Source organism: Chiloscyllium plagiosum, chromosome 20 (assembly GCF_004010195.1).
Source record: "Chiloscyllium plagiosum isolate BGI_BamShark_2017 chromosome 20, ASM401019v2, whole genome shotgun sequence".
Taxonomy (NCBI): Eukaryota; Metazoa; Chordata; class Chondrichthyes; order Orectolobiformes; family Hemiscylliidae; genus Chiloscyllium; species Chiloscyllium plagiosum.
Window position 1 is genome coordinate 49362583 of NC_057729.1, and position 23185 is coordinate 49385767.

The window sequence follows — 23185 nt, forward strand, 5'->3', positions numbered from 1 at the left end:
TCAACCTGTGACTCCACTTTCAAGGAGCTATGAACCTGCACTCCAAGGTCTCTTTGTTCAGCAACACTCCCTAGGACTTTACCATTAAGTGTATAAGCCCTGCTAAGATTTGCTTTCCCAAAATGCAGCACCTCACATTTATCTGAATTAAACGCCATCTGCCACTTCTCAGCCCATTGGCCCATCTGGTCAAGATCCTGTTGTAATCTGAGGTAACCCTCTTCACTGTCCATTACACCTCCAATTTAGGTGTCATCTGCAAACTTACCAACTATACTTCTTATGCTCGCATCCAAATCATTTATGTAAATGACAAAAAGTAGAGGACCCAGCACTGATCCTTATGGCACTCCACTGGTCACAGACCTCCAGTCTGAAAAACAACCCTCCACCACCATCCTCGGTCTCCTACCTTTGAGCCAATCCTGTATCCAAATGGCTATCTCTCCCTGTATTCCGAGATCTAACCTTGCTAATCAGTCTCCCATGGGGAACCTTGTCGAACGCCTTACTGAAGTCCATATAGATCGCATCCACCGCTCTGCCCTCAATATTCTTTGTTACTTCTTCAAAAAACTCAATCAAGTTTGGGAGACATGATTTCCCACACACAAAGCCAGTTGACTATCCCTAATCAGTCCTTGCCATTCCAAATACAAGTACATCCTGTCCCTCAGGATTCCCTCCAACAATTTGCCCACAACTGACGTCAGGCTCACTGGTCTATAGTATCCCAGCTTGTCCTTACCACCCTTCTTAAAGAGTGGCACCACGTTACCCAACCTCCAGTCTTCCGGCACCTTACCTGTGACTATCAATAATACCAATACCTCAGCAAGAGGCCCAACAATCACTTCTCTAGCTTCCCACAGAGTTCTCGGGTACACTTGATCAGGTCCTGAGGATTTATCTACCTTTACCTGGTTCAAGACATCCAGCACTTCCTCCTCTGTAATCTGGACATTTTGTAAGATGTCACCATCTATTTCCCTACAGTCAATATCTTCCATATCCTTTTCCACATAAATACTGCAAAATACTCATTTAGTATCTCTATTTTCTGTGGCTCCACACAAAGGCCACCTTGCTGATCTTTGAGGAGCCCTATTCGCTCTCTAGTTACCCTTTTGTTATTTATGTATTTGTAAAAACTCTTTGAATTCTCCTTAATTCTATTTGCCAAAGCTCTCTCATGTCCCCTTTTTGCCCTTCTGATTTCCCTCTTAAGTATACTCCTACTGCCTTTATACTCTTCTCAGGATTCACTCGATCTATCCTGTCTATACCTGACATATGTTTCCTTCTTTTTCTTACCCAAACCCTCAATTCCTTTAGTCATCCAGCATTCCCTATACCTACCAGCTTTTCCTTTCACCCTGACAGGAATATACTTTCTCTGGATTCTCGTTATCTCATTTCTGAAGGCTTCCCATTTTCCAGCAGTCCCTTTACCTGCGAACATCTGCCCCCAATCAGCTTTCGAAAGTTCTTGTCTAATCCTGTCAAAATTGGCCTTTCTCCAATTTAGAACTTCAACTTTTAGGTCTGGTCGATTCTTTTATATCATTATTTTAAATCTAATAGAATTATGGTCACTGGCCCCAAAGTGCTCCCCCACTGACACCTCATTCACCTGCCCTGCCTTATTTCCCAAGAGTAGGTCAAGTTCTCTAGTAGGTACATCCACATACTGAATCAAAAAATTGTCTTGTACACACAAATTCCTCTCCATCTAAACCTTTAACACTATGGCAGTCCCAGTCGATGTATGGAAAGTTAAAATCCCCTACCATAACCACCCTATTATTCTTACAGATAGCTGAGATCTCCTTACAAGTTTGTTTCTCAATTTCCCTCTGACTATTAGGGGTTCTATAACACAATCCCAATAAGGTGGGCGACACGGTGGCACAGTGGTTAGCACTGCTGCCTCGCAGCGCCAGAGATCCGGGTTCAATTCCCGCCTCAGGCGACTGACTGTGTGGAGTTTGCACGTTCTCCCCGTGTCTGCGTGGGTTTCCTCCGGGTGCTCCGGTTTCCTCCCACAGTCCAAAGATGTGCAGGTCAGGTGAATTGGCCATGCTAAATTGCCCGTAGTGTTGGGTAAGGGGTAAATGTAGGGGTATGGGTGGGTTACGCTTCGGCGGGTCGGTGTGGACTTGTTGGGCCGAAGGGCCTGTTTCCACACTGTAAAGTAATCTAATCTAATCTAAAAAAGGTTACCATCCCTTTCTTATTTCTCAGTTCCACCTAAATATTTCCCTGGATGTATTTCTGGGAATATCCTCCCTCAGCACAGCTGTAATGTTAACCCTTACCAAAAATGCCACCCTCCTCCTCTCTTGCCTCCCTTTCTATCCTTCCTGTAGCATTTGTATCCTGGAACATTAAGCTGCCAGTCCTGCCCACCCCTGAGCCAAGTTTCTGTAATTGCTATGATATCTCAGTCCCATGTTCCTAACCATTACGGAGTTCATCTGCCTTCCTTGTTAGGCCCCTTGCATTGAAATAAATGCAGTTTAATTTATTAGTCCTACCTTCTCCCTGCCTGCCCTGACTGTTTGACTCGCTTCTGTTCTCAGCTGTACCCGTCTCAGATTGATCTCTTTCCTCACGCCCCCACCCCCCACCTTACTAGTTTAAATCCTCCCGAGCAGTTCTAGCAAATTTCCCTGCCAGTATATTAGTCTCCTTCCAATTTAGGTGCAATCCATCCTTTTTGTACAAGTCACTTCTATCCCAAAAGAGATTCCAATGATCCAAAATGTGAATCCTTCTCCCATACACCAGCTCCTCAGCCATGCATTCATCTGCTCTATCCACCTATTCCTTCCCTCACTAGCTCGTAGCACTGGGAGTAATCCAGATATTACTACTCCCAAGGACCTCCTTTTTAAATTTCTGCCTAACTCTAATCTCCCTTCAGAATCTCAACCTTTTCCCTTCCTATGTCATTGGTTCCAATGTGGACAATGACCTCTTGCTGGCCCCTCTCCCCCGTGAGAACATTCTGCACCCTCTCTGAGACATCCTTGATCATAGCACCAGGGGAGCAACACACCATTCTGCTTTTTCGCTGCTGGCCATAGAAACATCTGTCTGTACCTCGAACTGGAGAATCCCTTACCACAATTGATCTCTTGGAACCCGATATACTCCTTGTTGCATTAGAGCCAGTCTCAATACCAGAAACTTGGCTGTCCGTGCTACGCTCCCCTGAGAGTCCATCACCCCCTACATTTTCCAAAACAGCATACCTGTTTGAAATGGGTATATCCACAAGACTCCTGCCCTAGGTGCCTACCTCTCTTACCTTCCCTGGAGTTAACCTTTTTATGTGACTGTATCTGAGACTTTCCCCCCCTTCCTATAACTGCCATCCATCACATACTGTAGCTGTTGCAAATTCCTCATCACTTCTGTCTCTCCAACCAATCCATTCGATCTGATAAGATTCGCAGCCAACAGCATTTATGGTAGATGTAATCCGCAGTAACCCTTAAACTCTTTGGGAAGTACTGGCCCACAATGTCACAAAACATCCAGAGACACTTCATAGCAGCATGATCGAACACAATTTGATACCTAGCCACATAGATCAGCACAAGCTTGGACATAGAGGTAGGTTTAAATGAGGATCATAAAGGGGAAGTGGGGTAGAGAAGGTATTCCAGAGGGCCTTGGCAGCTGAATGCACAGCTGCCATTGGTGAAGTGACTGAAATTTCAGTGTTCAAAGAGGCCAGAATTACACGATCACACACCTTAGGGAAGGGTCATAGGGCTGGAGGCAATTATGGAGAGTCAAATACTGAAGTGGACTTGAAAACAGATTTGAAAAATGTGGTGCTGGAAAAACACAGCAGGCCAGGCAGCATCTGAGGAGCAGGAGAATCAGCCCTGATGAAGGGCTTATGCCCGAAATGTCGATTCTCCAGATCCTTGGATGCTGCCTGACCTGCTGTGCTTTTCCAGCGCCACACTCAACTCTGGTCTCCAGCATCTGCAGTCCTCACTTGCTCCCTGTCGGTCAGCAGAGTTATGGGCTAACAAGACATTGCAAGTCAGGACACCGGCAGAGTTTGGACAATCTAAAATTTACAAATGATAGAACGATGTCAGGAGTGGATTGGAATAGTGCATTGAAAAGGTAGCAGAGGCATGGGTGAGGGTTTAGACTACAGACAAATTGAGACAGAGCTGAAGTTACAGAGGGATCAATGATAAACTAACAACCCTTTTAAGGGTTATAATTAAGTCTCAGCTGTGCAAAGTTTGAAGGGTTTTTAATCATCCCCTAAATGTTGAGTAAAGATTAATCACAGCAATGACTTTTTTTAGACCTTTCATAGGATGTGGTTGCTGACAAGGTCAGCATTTATTGCATGCCCCTGGAGTGAGCTGCCTACTTGAACCAATGCAGTGTTGTATGTATAGTTACACAACAAATTCCAGGAATGTGACTCCACCACAGTGAATAATGGAAAGTTCCTAACTCAGGTGGCATGCGGCTTGGGAGGGGAAACTTGCAGATGGCAGTGTTCCCATGTGTCTGCTGCTCTTGTCCTTCTAGATGATAGAGGTTATGGGTTTGGAAGGTTTTGTTGAAAGAACCTTTGTGAGTTGCTGAATTACTGCTTGTAGACAATACACATTGCTACCACTGTGAGCTGGTCGTTGAGAGAGAGTGAATATCTACAGGGTGAATGGGGTATGAAACAAGCCACTTTGGTCTCAGTGGAGTCAAATTTCAATGGATTGGGATACAGTACAGGACATTAATCTATTAAAGGATCGATAATTTATTAATTAGATGTGCAATGTCAAGGCAGACAAGGCTCTGTGCCAAGTGCTGGCAAACAGGAGGAGAATAGTTAGATTTAGCCAATGCATCAATTTTAATAAGTCAGGAATGGGTGGTAATTTTCTAGAAACCTGCAACCATGTTTTACATAACACATGGAACTTAGGGTTAACTGTTTTAGGCCATTTAAATTCATAGAACCTTAGGGATATACAGATCGGAAACAGACCCTTCAGTCCAACTTGTCCATGCTGACCAGATATCCTAAATTAATCTAGTCCCATATCCCTCCACAACCTCCCTATTCAAATAACTATCCAGAAGCCTTTTAAATGTTATAATTGTACCAACCTCCACCACTTCCTCTGGCAGCTCATTTCATACACGCACCATCGTCTACGTGAAAGCGTTGCCCCTAGGTCTCTTTTATATCTTTCCCCACTCATCTTAAACCTATGCCCTCTAGTTTTTGACTCCCTACCCCAGGGAAAGGACCTTGTCTATTTACCCTATCCACGCCCCTCAATTTTATAAACCTCTATATGTCACCCCTCAGCCTCTGACGCTCCAGGGAAAAACAGCCCCAGCTTATTGAGCCTCTCCCTATAGCTCAAACCCTTCAGTCCTGGCAATATCCTTGTAAGACTTTTCTGAACCTTTTCATGTTTCACAACATCCTTCCTATAGCAGGAAGACCAGAATTGCACACAGTATTACAAAAGTGGCCTTACCCAAGTCCTGTACAGCCACAACATGACATCCCAACTCAATGTCCCGACCAATAAAAGCATACCAAACGCCTTCTTCACTATCCTAATGCCTGCAACATGACTTTCAAGGAACAATGAACCTGCACTCCAAGGTCTTTGTTCAGCATCACTCCCCAGGACTTTACCATTAAGTGTATGAGTCCTGCTAAGATTTGCTTTCCCAAAATGCAGCACCTCACATTTAGCTAAGTTAAACTCCATCTGCCATTCCTCAGCCCATTGGCCCATCTGATCAAGATCCCATTGTAATCTGAGGTAACCTTCTTTGCTGTCCACTACACCTCCAATTTTGGCGTCATCTGCAAATTTACTAACCATACATCCTATGTTCATATCCAAATCATTGATATATGAAAAAAAGTAGTAGTCCCAGCACCAATCCTTGTGGCGCATCACTGGTCACAGGCCTCCAGTCTGAAAAGCAATCCTCTACCACTACCCTCTGTCTTCTACCTTTGAACCAGTTCTGTATCCAAATGGCTAGCCCTCCCTGTATTCCATGTGATCCAACCTTGCTAACCAGTCTACCATGAGGAATCTTGTTGAAAATCTTACCGAAGTCTATATAGATCACAACCACCACTCTACCCTTATCAATCCTCGTCATTACTTCTTTAAAACACTCAACTAAGTTAGTGAGACGTGATTTCTCATGCATAAAGCCATGTTGACCATCCTTAATCAATCTGTGCAACCACTAAAGTGATAAATTAACTTAGAGGTTCACTTGGAATTACAATGAGGACTTACAGACAGGTGAACGTAACTAATTATCACATAAAAACAGCTTTGGAGAAACTGAATTTCCAAAAAAGGATCATATTGGACTTGAAACATTGTTTCTCTCTTCATAGTTGCTATCAGACCTGTTCACTATCTTCAGCATTTTCTGTTTTTATGTCAGGCCTCCATCATCCAAGATAGTTTGCTTTCAATTTCAGTTTGGAATAATTCAAGGCCACAAAAAAATTCCAACATTCTAATAGAGGAAGGGATCAATGATTCAAAATGAGCCTCACACAAAGTTTTATCCAACACGGAGTCTACAGGTTGTCGACATCCTCAGCGGGTCATGGTAAAGAGGATTTTTTTTTTTAAGAAAAAGGAAAGCTTTGATTCTTGTTGGTACAATCTGGAACACATGAAGATGTCTACTTTCTCAATATCCGGTTTGGAATGACCTGAGGTTGTGAAAGATGTAACATAATTGCAAGTTGTTTTTCAGGCCAATGGTACATTCTAGGAAATTGTAGGCACCCCTCCCTATTATTCAGTTGCCAATGTGGGAAGTAACCCTTGATTTGTGGTGCAGGCTTGAGGGTTTGTATTTAGTTAATTGAGCTTGTATAGGATGTCCTGCACACAGTCAACAGGCACTCTAATTCAATTATCATGGAATGGTCAATGTTCATGGATCTGAACTAAAAAGGTTGATTTACCACTTTTGGTAAAGATTAAAAATGATCTCCATGGGGGAATACCAGTGGAGACTATAACACCACAATATCATACAATATAGGAGCAGAAGTAGGCCATTCGACCCATCAAATCTGCTTCATGATTCAATGAGGTCATCATGGCTGATCTGATAATCCTCAACTCCACTTTCCTGCTTTTGCTCCATAACCTTGAATTCCCTGATTAAAAATCTGTTGTCGTTACCTTTTTGGTAAGGCAAACCAATCTATTCAGCGTCGCCCTATAGCTCAAACCCTTCAATCCTGGCTACATCCTTGTAAATCTTTTCTGCACCCTTTCAAGTTTAACATCTTTCCTACAGCAGGGAGACCAGAATTGAAAGCAGTATTCCAAACGTGGCCTAACCAATGTCCTGTACAGCCACAACATGACCTCCCAACTTCTATACTCAATACACTAGACTAATGAAGAAACGGTAAAGATGGATGGGAAGTGAAAGAGGGGTAAAGGCAGCATTATCAAAATTAACATAACAACAAGTAATTGTATTATCACTGCTCAAATCAGTCACCTGTTCCAGGTGAATGTTAGAGGCTCATGGTGCATAGTGTCACTTTCTCTGAACCCAAGAGGCACAGGTTCAAGATCCACATGGACCAGAAAGGCATAACAGCATCTCTGATTAGATAATATTTGTTCTTATTGGCTGCACTTTTATTTTTCTAATAATACTGGTGCTAGAATCAAAATAGATCCTTATTTGCTAAAAGGGTCCTCTTTTAAAAGATGCTAAAAATACCACACAGATTGAAATGAGGAGCAACATCCAGCCAAGAATGTTCTTTGGTGATAATCAACATGTCTTTACATTATCTCAATCAGGTTTACATTTGAAAAGTTCTCTCTGTGGGGAAATACCCAGAACAGATTATAAGACCATAAGATGGAGGAGCAGAATTGGCTATTCAGGCCATCACGTCTGCTTCATCATTCAATGAGATCACGGCTGTTTGACAATCCTCACCTCCACTTTCCTGCTCTTGCTCCATAACACTCGATTCTCTCACTGAGTAAAAACAACAGCCTTCTACAATAACAAATTCCACAGATTTGCGATGCTCTGAAAAGAAACTTCCCCATATCTTTGTAGTAACTGGGCAACCCCTTAGTAAGATTGTGTCCTCTAGTCCTAGAGTCTCCCACAACCTCTGCACCTCTATCCTGTCAAGCCCCCATAGAATCTTATGTTTCAATAAGGTCTCCTCATTCTTCTAAACCACAAGTCCCAACCTACTCAACCTCCCTTTATAAAAGGATACTTCTCGACCCAGGATCAACCTAGTGACACTTTTTTGGGTTGCCCCTGATGCCAGTATACCTTTTTATAAAAAGGAGATCATATGTTGGGATTAGCCAAAGAGAGACAAAACTTCTGTGCAGAAGAAAACCAGTTGACCTATTTGTGTTGTTAATTTTTGTGCGCTGCATAGAGTTAAGGGATTAAAGCAAAGAACTGCAGATGCTGGAGATCGGAAATAAAACCAGAAAGTGCTGGAGAAACTCAGGTGGTGTGAGGAGAGCACAGAGTTAATATTTTGAGTCCAGTGGCTCTTTGTCAGAAACTTTTGTCAATGGCTTCAACATAATGTTCTTTGAAACTTTTATTAAGTATTCCAAAATAAAGCTAAAGAAAGGACTGAAATCAGGAATTAATTTCTGGATGGGCAGAAATGAAAGGCAGAGACGGATGGTCAACTTGTAGAGAATCCTGGTCTCTCTTAAAAAGGAGATCATAAAGGCTTTGGGAAAAGTGCAAACTAAATGGCCAGTTTATTTGGCCAGAACTAAAAGATTATATCTACAGAAAAGGTGAATGGACTGAGCTCCTTTACTCTTGAAACTCTCCGGTCACCACCAGTCTTGGCAATGTAAAAGTTTGATTTAGAGATTATGTCTCCACTTGTGAGCACTTGTAGAACACGGTCAGGAAATTCAGGAGAAGCTTCTTTACCCAGGATCTGGTCATAATGTAAAAGCTGCTGCGTCATGGAACATTTGAGACACTTATGTTGTGCTGTTACGTGGGAAACAAGACAAGCCACGAGTGAGAAAGAAACAGAAGGACGTGTTGATTGAGTTACATAAAGACTGGGTAAGAGGTTGACATGTCAAAGCACTGTAATCCTGTCAGACAAATTACTTATTTTTGCATTGGAAATGCTTGGTAACATGGAACAATGGAGGAAGTATTATTCAAGCAGAAATATTATTTAAGAACAAGAACAAATATACTAGCAGGAAGGAGTAGGAGTAGGAACTGGAGAACAGGTCGAATGAGCACTTTTAATCCTTCAAAGCACAGCAGAACTGATGAAGTATGGATCTCAATCCAAACCAAAAGTGGTATAACTAAAAGTGAAGATTATTCACACTGCTTATTCACTGAAAAGATCAGTTTTAAAGTCTATGTGCTTTATTAATTGCACATTTTTAACATTCAGATATTTAAGCTTTTTGGTTAACAACAAAAGTAAAATATAGGTAGAATGGAAGGTCAATTATGCAAACTTACTTTGGGGTGGCACAGCAGCTCAGTGATTAGCAAAGCTTCCTCACAGCACCAGGGACCTGGGTTCAAGCCTCAGGCGACTGTCTGTGTGGGGTTTGCACAATCGCCCCATGTCTACATGGGTTTCTTCCCTTGGCCCAAAGATGTGCTACTTAGGTAAATCGGCCACGTTAAATTGTCTGTAGTGTCCAGGGTTAGGTAGGTTAGCCAGAGGAAATGCAGTGTTACAGGGAAAGGATAAGGGCTGTGGGGTCTGGGTCAGGTGCGCTTTGGGAGGATCAGTGTGGACTCAATGTGCCAAATGGCTTCCACACTTTAGGGATTTTATGATTCTGTTCTATTGAACTGATGAATTTGATTCACAATAGATTACTTAATAAAATTGAGAGACTCTATTGTTTCCAGTCACAAACAGGACAAGTAATTGTTACTTTATACTGAGGGGGAAGAGAACAGAGAGAATGCGTTACCTCAAACATCCAGTTAGGGCCCTTCCCCCTCTCTATCTTACCCATCATTGATTTCGTCATTGGCATCTTCCTCCAGTGTGATATTGGTGTTGCTGGCAGCATAGACGGACATGCTCGGATGCTCAATGAGCAGGTTCTCCAGGGGGCTGCTCTCCACTTGGACTTCATCCTGGCCTTCTGCAGTAAAACAGGGGGGAGGGGTGACAAACCAACTCTCTTCCAAAGTGCAGGGTAAAGACTGTGGAGGACTGGAGCCACTTCCACAGTGGCAGAGACTCTCAAGAGAAGAGGAGGCTGATGGAGGGGATGCATCGGAAAGGCGAGAACTAGGCCCGGCAGCATTTGCCTTCACTTCCACATCTTCACTTGAGGGGGGAGTGCAATCATCTAAATTTGGGCGGGGTGGGGGGTGTGGGTCAGGGGTACATGCGACCATCCAGTGACACGAACAGTAGTCATAACAATTTGTGTGAGAATCAAAGGAAAACCAAATCAAAAGAATCAGGTTGAAAGGGGGGTGGGGGGTGGTTTGGTGGGAACAGAGGGAGGGAGTGGGGAAGAAAGCAAAAAAAAAAACAAAAAAGACTGATTAGTCATTTTTTCCAGAATGACAGGCCTAGTCCAACATTTTCAAAAGTTGATCTTCCTTAAGAGCAAGTTGCTGAAGAGCAATTTCCTCTAAAAGAGCAATTTTTCATTTGTAGCTACGTCAGGGTATTTTACCACAGCCTCAGTGAGAGGCAGAACAAGTTTTTTTAAATGGGCAAGGGGGAAGAAAAAGGGAAACAACGTTGAGATCCTATTGGGTCGCCAGAAAAGCTGAACTGAGTTGAAAATAGGGTCAAAAGAAACAAAAACAAAAAGCAATCAACCTGGATGTGCATGAATTACTTGTAGGGGAAAAAAATACCCCCACCTCCCCCCAATTCCAGTGAATCTCTTACTGAAGACATTATCACCATTAGAACAAATCAAAAACATTAACTCTATTTTACAGAATTATTACTTTTTAAAACTATTTAGTTCATTTTCTTTTTTCTAAATTAACGCAATATTCCAAATTACCACCACCTTTTTGATGTTCCCTTGAACCATGTTTCTACATAATTAATGATTCACATTCCTCAGAGTTCAAAGTTCTGCACCACCATGATTGTTGGCATCATTAATTAATTACAGAGAATAAAATTAGGGGTTATGCTAAACTTCTAACAGCCATTTAATGAAGGGAGGAGATCAGAGTCAATTTGTACTCGGTTTAAATTTATTCATGGAGTGAAACTACTCCTCCACCCCCATGTCAATTTTTATACTTTCTAAATCACTATTATGACAAACCTCTGGAACAGGTGGGGCTTGCATCCAGGCCTCCTGACTCAGAGGTTGGGTCTCTGCCACTGTGCCCCAACAGCTCCTCCACCCCAGAGTCAATAAGTGTCTCAAACAGGTGCTCAAATAATGAATGTCTCCCATCTGTTTATTCTTGCCTTTAATGTGCACAATATCGATGGCATTCCCTATAATTTCCTCTTCCAAAAAGGGAAAACCTAGACTACACTGTTTCTTGTTTTGCTTACTCATTCCTAGAGCAATAAAAAGGTAAAGTTGTTATAGCCCTACCTGATCTTCAGTGTGCATTCTCATGAGAGATGACTGGCAGGGGTTTAATCAGAGGGTCACGGTGCCTCAGGTGAGGGGAGAGGTTGAGAAGGAGAGTCCTTCATCATTACCTCAGCTAGTGCTGGGAATTGAACCCACGCTATCAGCATCACTCCATATCACAAACCAGCTGTCCAGCCAACTGAATTACCTGACCACCACCCACACAGCAATACTGCATTTAAGAATAAAAAGGCCATCTCCTCTTTCTCCTAGTAGAAAGGGCACGGTGAAACACTCCCTCCCTTTCTGTAGAATTGTTTGGAAAGGATTACTTTATAGGCAAAAGTGAGGACTACAGATGCTGGAAACCAGACTTTGGATCAGAGTGGTGCTGGAAATGCACAGCAGGTCAGGCAGCATCGGAGGAGCAGGAAAATAGACGTTTCGGGCAAAAGCCCTTCATCAGGAATAGAGGATGTACATCTTGTGAGGAAAATTAATGGTGAAGCTACTCCATCAGTTAGGAGAAAGTGAGGACTGCAGATGCTGGAGATCAGAGCTGAAAATGTGTTGCTGGAAAGCGCAGCAGGTCAGGCAGCATCGGCTGCCAGCCTTTATTATTCCAGAGTAAACAAAAAAATAAATGAAGCAATATTTTCAAACCAAAAAGCGAGAAACCATATGCATCTATTCTTCACCACCTTTTCCAGCAAATACTCAGATGTACTGCAAACATCCATGCCAACCAGATATCCTAAACTAATCTTGTCCCATTTGCCAGTACTTGGCCCATATCCCTCTAAACCCTTCCTATTCATATACCCATCCAGATGCTTTTTAAATGTTCTAATTTTACTAGCCTCCACTACTTCCTCTGGCAGTTGAATCCATACATGCACTACCCTCTGTGTGAAAAATGTGCCTCTTAGGTCCCTTTTAAATCTTTCCCCTCTCGCCCTAAACCTATGCCCTCTAGTTCTGGACTCTCACTCCAGGGAAAAGACCTCGTCTATTTACCCTATCCACACTCATGATACTTTACATTCCCAAGGTATGGCGATCAATGGCTACATTTGGGTCTGAGGGCACTCCCACAGAACCATTAGATAAGTTCAGATATTTTGACCTGGTAAATGCAGGATGTTCCCAGTGACTGAGGAGTTCTGAGTCAGGGGTCCACAGTCTAAAGGATACACAGCAGTCCATTTAGGACAGAGGAGAAGATATTTCTTCACCCAGAGTGGTGAGCCTGTGGAATTCACTGCCTCCGAATGGGATTGCAGCCAAAACATTGAATGCTTTCAAGAAGGAGATAGATATAATTCTTGGGGTTGAAGGGAACCCAGTGGGGCAGAAGTGGGAACACGATACAGAGTTGATCAGCCATAATCACGCTGAACAGTACAGAAGGCTTAAAGGGCAGAATAACCTACTCCAGCTGCTCTTTTCTATGATCCAGTCTCAGTGAAGGAATGGCAAGGTATATCTAAGTCACAATGATGAGAGACTTGGAGGGAATGGTGTTGCCATGTGTCTCAGGTGCTGCTGGAGACAGTAATGTTTGATACATGGGAACTAGATTAGGAGGAGAAATGTAACAGTAAAACCAGGATTGCTTCGCCCCATGACAGAATTAGCATATGGAGCTTACGATAACATATCCTAGCACTATTTATTTTCCCCAAGTCTTTGAATAGCATGCATTTATGAGGTGGGGAATGGAAATGGAATCAGTGAGCGCACAAAAGGGGAGAAAAATAAAACAATTAAAATGATGAGGTTACAGCAACATGCTCCACCCTTGATGATGTTAGTTAAACTCACTCACCCACTAATCACAAGCAATTTTTAATCATAAAATTAAATTTGTCTGAGTTTCAACATAACACCTACACTTGGAAATGGACATTTGTAAACAAAAACAAATCACGAAGACAATGTATGTTAATTTTAATGGAACAAGAGGCGGCTATTAAAGAGAGAGAGAGGGATTTATGCATGGGGAGATGCAAAAGGTCAGAGGTAAGATTTGATATTCCTCCTTGGCTCATTCTTTTTTACAATATCTAACCAACATTTGTTTTTTAAAAAAGGTTCTGTTCCTCTATACATAACCTTGAGTTATTACTGGTCAAGAGAAATAGAGTACGTGGCACTTTCAAAATCAGCTAAACCACATGTCAATGTCGGCTTTTATTTGCAAAATACGGAATATTTTGTGCAGTTTTTTTTTGACAAGAGATGGGAGGAGAAACATTTTATTCTTAAAAAGTGCATTGTGTGGTAATGACTTTGAACCACAATGTGTGTTTGGACAGCAAGTCATAGATTCCCTACAGTGTGGAAAGAGGCCATTCAGCTCATATAGTCTGCACTGACCCTCCGAAGAATGTTTAAAAATAAGGGGCTACCCATTTAAAGCAGAGGAGGATTTTTTTCCCCTCAGATGATTAGGAGTCTTTGGAACTCTTCCTTTGAAAAATAGTGGCAGCAGAGTCTTAAACTTATTCTAAGACATGGATAGATAGTGTCATTGAAAACTAGGGGTAAAAAGTTATTGGGGTCAACAAAAACACGAGTAATCAAATTGGCAAGGATTTATAGAATTGAAGACTGGGCTTGAGGGGCAGAGTGGCCTATTCCTGCTCCAAATTAATTGTTGGTACAATCCAATGGGTTTGATTCCAGCTGGTTGGCACTCACCTTAAGCCCCTACTACTAACCCGCTACTGAATTTTGCACCTTCAAGAGCAGGACATTTTGAAATAACCTCGAAGAGCTATACTACAAGGGAGATAATCAGCAGCCATTTACTCATACCATCAGATCTCACAAACAGAAATAAGTAATTCAATTGGTTTGAGGGAGAGAGAGGAATGTTGTCAACAGCACAAACAGCATTCCCACCAGCTTTTCAAATACACAAATGCAATTCTTCAATATCCAGAACTGGCAGATAGTTGCAGGTTACACAAGTGTCTCAGCTCAAGAATGGCCAAGAAATCCAAACTGGCTTTTCAAATTTGACAATAACAGTTAAATCCATTGCTGAGATGGGTTTCCAGCTGGTTACTTGGCTGGGTGGGATGTGACTGTCTCCTGCAGGGTATATTACCTGATGCAACAATGCTTATGTTATCCAATGCAACATAACAAACAAAACTGGATATTGTTATTGAAGAATCCACCAAGAGATTTGTTACACCTAACTATTGTATACAGAGATATTATATTCACAAAACAATGTCTGGGCTAACATGAAGTAGTCAAACAGAGTAACATGCTTCTTGTAGTGCATCATGCTTCAAGTAATCAGAGTTAAGATGGAGTGTGTGATCTTTATACACTTACATCAAGTGCTATGATATATAGTGATTGTGCCATGGGTATGTCTCTTAAGGGAAAGAGAGATACTGACTGAGACATAACTGAGGGGAGAGGTGCAGGAATGGGAAAGAAACAGAGACATAGGACGAATAGTACAGTCACAATGGACTGAATGGTCTGCTGTTCTGTAAATATTTATAACTATGCACAATTCTTACCAGCTAAGAGACAGCTGGGGGAAAAATCCTCAAACAAGTTTCAAACAAATTAGTATGCAAATTAATGACCTTGGGGGCAGTTACAGGTTGTTCCAAACATTTAGTTTGGAAGCACAAAACTAGAAGAGTAACAACAATGCAGGAATGTCTAATCAGAATGGCAAGTACACTTCTGAAAGGCTGGTTCGGACACTTGCAGAAGGGAAATTCCCGATTTCAGCACCACCACCAGAGGTAATATTTTGAGAATTCACAGATTACTAGGAACAGCATGGTCACAGGTGATACTGAACAGGGATGAAGTGGATAAAGGGCTGCTTCAGCCCATTGTGTTTGCTTTGCCAATTATGGATGCTGGGATTCTCTGCTTTGGTAGCAGCATGGGTATAGCTATCCTAATATACTGGCTGCTCCCACACAATTCTGCTTTTGTTTTAAGTAGTATCTGACTTTAACATGGTCCTTAACAACAACTTATGCTTACCTAGCATCTTTAACATTATATATCCCAAGGTAGTGCGGAAAGTAAAATTATCTTGAGCTACGTAAGGAGCTACCAGCTAGAAATGAACAGTCTTTTGGTCAACGATGCAGGCTTCAAAGGAACATCTTAAGACCAGAAGAGCAGAAGTAGGCCATTCAGCCCATCGAGTATACTCCATCATTCAGCGAGATCATGGCTGATCTGATAACCCTCAACTCCACGTTCCTGCCTTTTCCCCATAACCCTTGATCCCTTACCTTACCGTCTCAACATTGAATATACTTAATAATCCAGCCTCTACAGTAGTAAAATTTCCTGATTCACAACCTTCAGAAAGAATACCCCACACCTCTGTCTTGAATGAGACTCCTTTTGAGAGTATTCCCTCAGTCTGAAACTCGCCCACAAGGGGAGACAACCTTTCAGCACCTACCCTATCAAGTCCTTTTAGAATTTATTGCTTCATTAAGCTCACTGAAAGACAGTGACAGAGAGGAATAGGGAAAGAATTCCAGGGCTTTAGCCCTTTACAGCTAAAGGCATGACCATCTCATTGTAGATGGTGGAAATTGGTGATGCACAAGAAATAGAGGACTGAGTTGCAGGACTGATATCACTGAGTTTTGGAGTTGATTGCAATTACAGAGTTAGGGAAAAGGAGAGGCCCTTGGAACAACATTAAAGGGAGGACAAGAATTCTAAAACAGAGACATTGCTTAATTGGAGGTTAACTTGGGTGAATACCGGTCATGTTAAAAACATTCATAGCCAAAGAAATCTTCACTGTTCAATGGAGACACTCAAGCAGTAGAATGTTCTCTGGCTTGAAGTGCTAAAAAAAGGATTAAAATAGATGAAAGTTTAAAGACTTGGCACGGAACAAAAGTGGCTGTTCGGCAAACTACGACGTAAAAACTTTGACTGTATTTTTGTACCCTATGTCAAGACTTGAAGTTCTGAGACATGCCAAGGTCCAGGAGATGTAGAGATGGGGCAGAATATCAATCTGTCTGATTTGCTGACTAAATTTCATCTAAAAAAATTGACAAAAGAGCCCATTATTGACACTAGGCAATTATCTCAATGACGTGATTGCATCATTCCGAGATATCAACAACGTGTGTGTCATGTAACTTTAATTTGACTCAGTGGGGCCTTATTTCAAAAAGAAAAATAAAGCTTGGACTTGTATGAAAGTTCTTCCCCTTCCCATCAGCTTCCAAGAAATTCACATCTCTAGCAAGTCAAGACAAAAATTAGCACAAATTCAATGTGGTCCTATTCCTTCTCTTTCTCTTGTTTCCGCACAATGGGAAGCAGAAATCTAATGGAACAAAGAACAAACTTGCAGCCTCTAGGGTTAGAAACTAATCCTCAAGGGTTACAAAATTATAAGAATTAGAAAACCAGTTTAAGGAGAAAGGGAAACGATTTAACAGGGACCTATGGGGTAATGTTTTCACAGAGCGATGTGTGTATAGAATGAGCTACCAGAGGAAGTGGGGGAGGCTGGTACAATTACACCATTTAAAAGGCATCTGGATGGGTACATGAACAGGAAAGGCTTAGAGTGATATGGGCCAACTGCTGGCAAATGGGACTAGATTAGGTTAGGATATCTGGTTGTATGGACAAATTGGACCAAAAGGGTCTGTTTCCATGCTATACATCTCTATGACTGACTAAAGTATTTCTGCACTGTCTGAGGTGTATGACAAATAGAGCACCCAATCCTGGAAATGGACACCAAGTTGAATCTCAGACCTCAGTTGGATGATTTGGAGGTTCTTATTACATTTTTTTTTTTAAAAAGTCACAAGTTTAGCCACAGTAGTTGAGGCACAGGCAGACCTGGAGTCATTGCACCAGTGATACCTTAGTACAGCTGAATGCAAGTTTTAAAAAAAAATTATGTTTATAAAAATTATCTTGTCGCATCTTTCTAAAAATGCACACACTTACATCCGCAGAGTTGGATGAGAATTCATCTAAAATTTCACAATTAGTGCTGAGCAGTTTTTGACGTCAGATATTTCTATATAAAGCATTGCTTTGGTATATTCTAAATAAAACCAAGTGTTCTATTCACAATGGCAAACGGCTCTGTACTAGATAGAACAACTTCAGAATTTAAGTTTACAATAGAGATTTGGTACACACTGTTAGCATGACATCGATTGAGGACACTTAAGAGGAGAAAACATGGAGAGCTTTGAACTTACCTGGAAAGTCAACGATGAGCCAGCCGTCATCTTCCTTTTCAGTCAAACTGGGATCGGGACCCTGGGTGCAGACCTCCTCTGTTTCCCCATAGAAAAGGCTGGTGAGTCGGTGGAACATGGTGGTCTGGCTGTGAAGCTGGCCTGCAATTTAAATGCACAGGCAGACAACCACTCTCTTAGGGGGAGGCAAGAGGCTGGTGAGCAGACAGTGCACAATGATCCCTCAGGCGGTATTCAGCTAAACAGAGACCACAATGCAAAGTGCTGTCATATGGCCACTCACTTGGGTTTACACGTAAAGAAGGCCTAGAACAAAACATGGCAGAGAAAAAAAAACACATTACTACATCTTCCAGTCATTACCCAACAAATGCTGACTAATCATGTGTTACTATGTCCTAGTGGGTTAACATAGTTATGGAGCGTACAGCATGGAAATTGGTCCAACTCGTCCATTCCGAACAGATATCCTAACTTAATCTAGTCCTTCTAGCTAGCACTTGGCCCATATCCCACTAAACCCTTCCTATTCATATACCCCCATCCAGATGCCTTTTAAATATTACAATTGTCCCAGCCTCCACCACTTCCTGTGGCAGCTCATTCGATACACGCACCACCCTCGGTTGAAAAGTTGTCAGAGGTCCCTTTTGAATCTTTCCCCTCTCACCCTAAACCTATGCCATGCAGTTCTGGACTCCCCCACCCTGGGGAAAAGACCTTGTCTATTTATCCTAACAATGCTCATGATTTTATAAACCACTATAAGGTCAACCCTCAGCCTCTGACACGCCAGGGAAAACAGTTGAAGAAAACAATAGCATATACGTCTTAAAAGTGAATCAGTGGAAGCCTCATTTAATTACATAAACGATCTCTCTCACTTTTGGCTAACACAATCAGGTTCAGTAAAGCAGCAAAAAGTGCTGGAGAAACTCAGCAGGTCTGGCAGCATCTGAGGAGAGAGAGAGCAGAGTTAATGTTTTGAGTCTAATTCTGAAGAGTCATATCGAACTGGAAAAATTAACTTTTTTTCGCCACAGATGCTGACAGACCTACGGGGGATTCACCAGTGTTTTTTGTTTTTATTTCAGGTTTCCAGCATTGGCAGTATTTTGCATTTTTTTTGATGGTCAGTTTCAATGTTAATTGCTGACTCAGGTTTAATGTTGTGAGGAAGATTTATGTTCTCCTCTCACCCCACACAATACTCCAAAGCATCGAATACCCCATCATCAGTCCTCTTGTTGAATAACCAGTCAGTCCTCTCAGCACACTAACTCCAATACTCGATGGGCTGAATGGCCTCTTTCTGTGCCACAATAACTATGGCCAAATGGGAAGTAGAGTTTTAACTGTTGGTCAGACAACCAACTTTCTTTCTCCATCCCCAATATTTTGACAATCAATATATTAAAATGTAAAGATTTTTATTTTAAATGCAGTATTTTCAAAGCCGTGATCTTTTTCTCAAGCTGCTCACTGCAGAGTTCTGGACATTAATCTTCAATTTTCATAGTCTCAGACCAACCGTTAAATTAAGCATCTCTGGTTAAGTAATCTCCCAACATCCATGTACAAAACAACCACATAGAAAAGATACCAGTAGAGGTCAGTGACAAAGAGCCCTTATCCTGAGTGAGATAAAAAACCCAACTCTTCAGGAAAAGGAAAGAAAGCAGTTCTTAAAGAATTAAGAAAGATAGGGATAGAATTTGCTTTTCAAAAAGAAATAAAATTTTCCAGCACTCAATCGGCTAAACATACAAACTCTGGTGATATTTGGGGCATTTCCTTGGGTGTTCACATTCAAGTATCACCACATCATATTAGGTTTGTCAAGTGACATGATGGCAAGAAAATAAGGCCATCAAGCCAACAGTTTGCAATTACTCTTTAAAGTCAACCATCTTAAACATTGACTCCCTCCACCATCGATGCACAGTCGCAGAAGTGTATCTGCAAGATGTACTGCATCAACTCACCAAATCTCCTTCGACAACACCTTCTCAGCCCATAATCCAGAAGGACTAGGGCAGCAGATGAATGGGAACAACAAATCCTCAAAACTCCCCTCCAAGCATCACACCATTTTGGAATTGAACCATATCATTGTTCCTTCACTGTTACGGTAAAAATCTTGGTAATTCCTTTCTAACAGTACTGCAAATGTTCCTACAGCAGATGAACTGCAGCTTTGCAAAAATTCAGCTCACCACCACCTTCTCCAGAGCAATTAAGGATGGGTTACAAATGCAAGTCTCGCTAGCAACCCCCACATCCCAAGAATCCCAGATTTAAAATGGGTCTCGGGGCACTTTTAATAAATAATTATAGTAGGATAGGAATTCCACAACAAACTGTCAGAAGGCATATTTCCTTGCAGTTCCATTAATGTAATATTCCTCATTTGGGCTGATTTATTCCCCTGAAAACTGTTACACTAACTTCGGAGTTTTGCTACAAATCAAAATGTAGCATTTTGTCAAGAGAAAGCAAGTGCAGGGGTTGGGGAGTGGTGCAATATTGAACTGCTAGTAGTGCAAATTTAGTTGTGTTCATTGATTCCACTTTTAAGTAAAAACTAGACAGTATCACATTAATTCCAGAAACCGTAGGGAATAACCTTATACATTTTCTCCCTCCCCAACAGTGGATGACATTTAGCAAGCACAAACTCTAACAGACTGTTACGTAGCTTTACTTTAATTGAAAGCAGTTCTACTAAGAGTTCACATTGAGAATTTAAAATTTAGTTTCAAAATCTGGAAAACAAAGTTGGCACCAACAAAAAAAAAGTGACTATGAAGCTAAATAAAAACTGAAAGGACTGCAGATGCTGTAAATCAAAAACAGATTGCTGGAACAGCTCAACAAATCTGACAGCATCTGTGGAGAGAAATCAGGGTTACTGTTTCGGGTCAAGTGATCCTTCCTCAGAACTGTGGTGCTGTCGGATAGATGTTTAAAAAAAAAAATCACAAGTCCACCAGGGAACAAAAATTGCCTTCCACCAACAATATGTTGGCTCCACCGCATATCTATGGGCTTAAGTTCTGACTGCCCTGTAAAGTTAGTTGGCAAGTCATTCAGTTATATTTAATGAAATAACCAGCCTTGCCAGTGATATCAACCTCAATGATTTTTTTCTAAAAAATATTCTGCTAGTCGTTCCATTGTTCTAGTCTAGTGCAAACAAAGCTAATTGTCTGACTAACCACAGAGCAGATGCACAAATATTAAACATTTAGCAGTAATTCAGAAAGAGGGAAAGATACTTGATTTTGTGTAGTGTTTCTCTCAAACACTGCTCAAATGAAGTACTTTTGACATGTCCAGGTCATACAGTACAATGTGCGGTTCGTCAACACGAATTGGCTATAACACAATTGATGAATTGTGTATGACATTTGGATAACACAAACTTTTTGCTGAATCGGTCTAGTGATGTTTATAGTGATCTTCTACAGTGTGATTTTCTTTAGCAATTTTCCCATAGCACAGGGTTGCAGAGGAACACAACTGCCACGTTATAGAACAACCTGGAGTTTTAGTCAAGATGGAGGAGTAGGAGGGCTCCTGCACTGAAGCCCATCTGCTCCGAATCATTTCTTTTTCTTACCCACCCTCCTTCCTCTTTCTACTTACCTTTCATTCCTACATGGATCAGGGGCAAGGAGTTGAGCCAGCGCAGACTTGTCTGCTTTTACATTATTTCTTCCTTTACATTTGACCTTACTTACCTTCTGTGGAGAGCAGCTGGCAGCTTCAGCAGTGGCTGCATTGTCAAGATCGGCCTAGCCTGGTCTCATGGCGACAGCAAGTTGACACTGAAGGATTGCATCATGGTTGTGTGGCAACAGGGCAGTGATGGTCTCAGCATCGAGGTGGAAGGATTGAGATCCAGACCCATAGCTAAGCACTCGGGGACTGTAATGCTAAACATTTAACTTTATTTTCTACTTTATATTCAAGATTTTGGACCTTGGTACCTTTGTACCCAAAATAATGCTGGACAATGGCGACTTTAAAAACTGTACAATGTACTTCTGTACTTGAGCAATAAAACCTAATTCTAATATAGGAAACATTGCAACCAATTTGCCCACAGAATGTTCACACAATGAGCAGTGTGATAATGGCTAGAAGGTCTGTTTAGCTGATACGGATGAAATCATTACTGAGGCCACTGAGGAGAATTCAAACTTTTATACTACAGGGTCTTTTACATTGAGGCTCGGTGGAAGGGCTGGCCTAGGTTTTAACATTTATCTAGCAGTACAGTGTGCTCTCTGTAAGTCAACCTTTATTTGTGTGGGGAGGTTCTGGAGCGAGATTGAACCCAGAACATGGAGACACAAAGGGATAGGTGTGTTAAAGCAGAGCCCACTGCTGATATTTAGCCCACTGCGCAATCAGCAGAGCTATAATTTCCAGTTGGGAGTTAAATAGCAATTTTTTTTTGTTCTTTACTGTTCATTTCCAACATCTACAGGGCGTCATCTATAAAAAAGTGGGACAAGTGCTTTGTTTTTACTCAGGTAACCTAGCTCCTGTATCATTACAGTGTGTCAGCCTGAGAATCATTCCACTGCCTCAATCTATTCTCCAAGGGCAAAGAGTAAAGATATAAAAACAACTACCAAAATAAGAGGCTTGTGGTTTATGTTGTAGTAATTTAGGAATCATACATTATATTTTCCCAGTTAGAGAATTGTTTCCATCATTGTAATTAGGTATCACAGCAAAACGGATGTAATAACAATACTCAAGAGTTAAGGTTACAACCTACTGAGGTGTCCAGATACTTTAGGTAGTTGGTAGTGAATCACAAACTAGAATTTGATAATGGATTCAAATAGCATCATCAGCCTAGAGTTTCTAATCCGGTGCAAGATGTTGGAAAGTTGGGTTAAGGAAAAGGCTTCTACTGTATATACAGCACCTTCCAGATTATCCCTAAGCATTTTAGATTAGATTAATTTCATTTAGATTCCCTGGAAACAGGCCCTTTGGCCCATCCAGTCCACACTGACCTTCCAAAGAGTAACCCACCCAGGCCCATTTCCCTCTGACTAATGCACCTCACACTATGGGTAATTTAGCATGGCCAATTCACCTGACCTGCACATCTTTGGACTGTGGGAGGAAACCCACGCAGACACGGGGAGAATGTGCAAACTCCACCTTTAGAGAGCGTGGTTACAATTGTTGCATAGTGAACTGTAAAACATTTGGGGAAGGGATGGCTTAGTGGTATTACGGCTAGACTGTTAATCCAGAGACCCAGGTAATGTTCTG

The 23185-nt window shown here is 41.7% G+C and overlaps 1 protein-coding gene across 6 annotated transcripts in view; it reads right to left on the reverse strand.

Moving 5' to 3' along the window:
• The window catches only part of LOC122560257 (tumor protein p53-inducible nuclear protein 2), a 42710-nt gene that overhangs the window by 3713 nt on the left and 15812 nt on the right, over positions 1-23185 (reverse strand). For 5 of the 6 annotated variants that reach the window (XM_043710753.1, XM_043710754.1, XM_043710755.1 and 2 more), the window contains 2 exons: positions 17885-18190; positions 10073-10418 (listed from right to left, as the gene is read on the reverse strand). In XM_043710753.1, coding sequence (XP_043566688.1) covers positions 10073-10418; positions 17885-18002 — 464 coding nt within the window. In that variant the 5' untranslated portion in view covers positions 18003-18190. The remainder of the gene's footprint in view (positions 1-10072; positions 10419-17884; positions 18191-23185) is intronic. The other variant, XM_043710758.1, reaches the window with a different exon arrangement.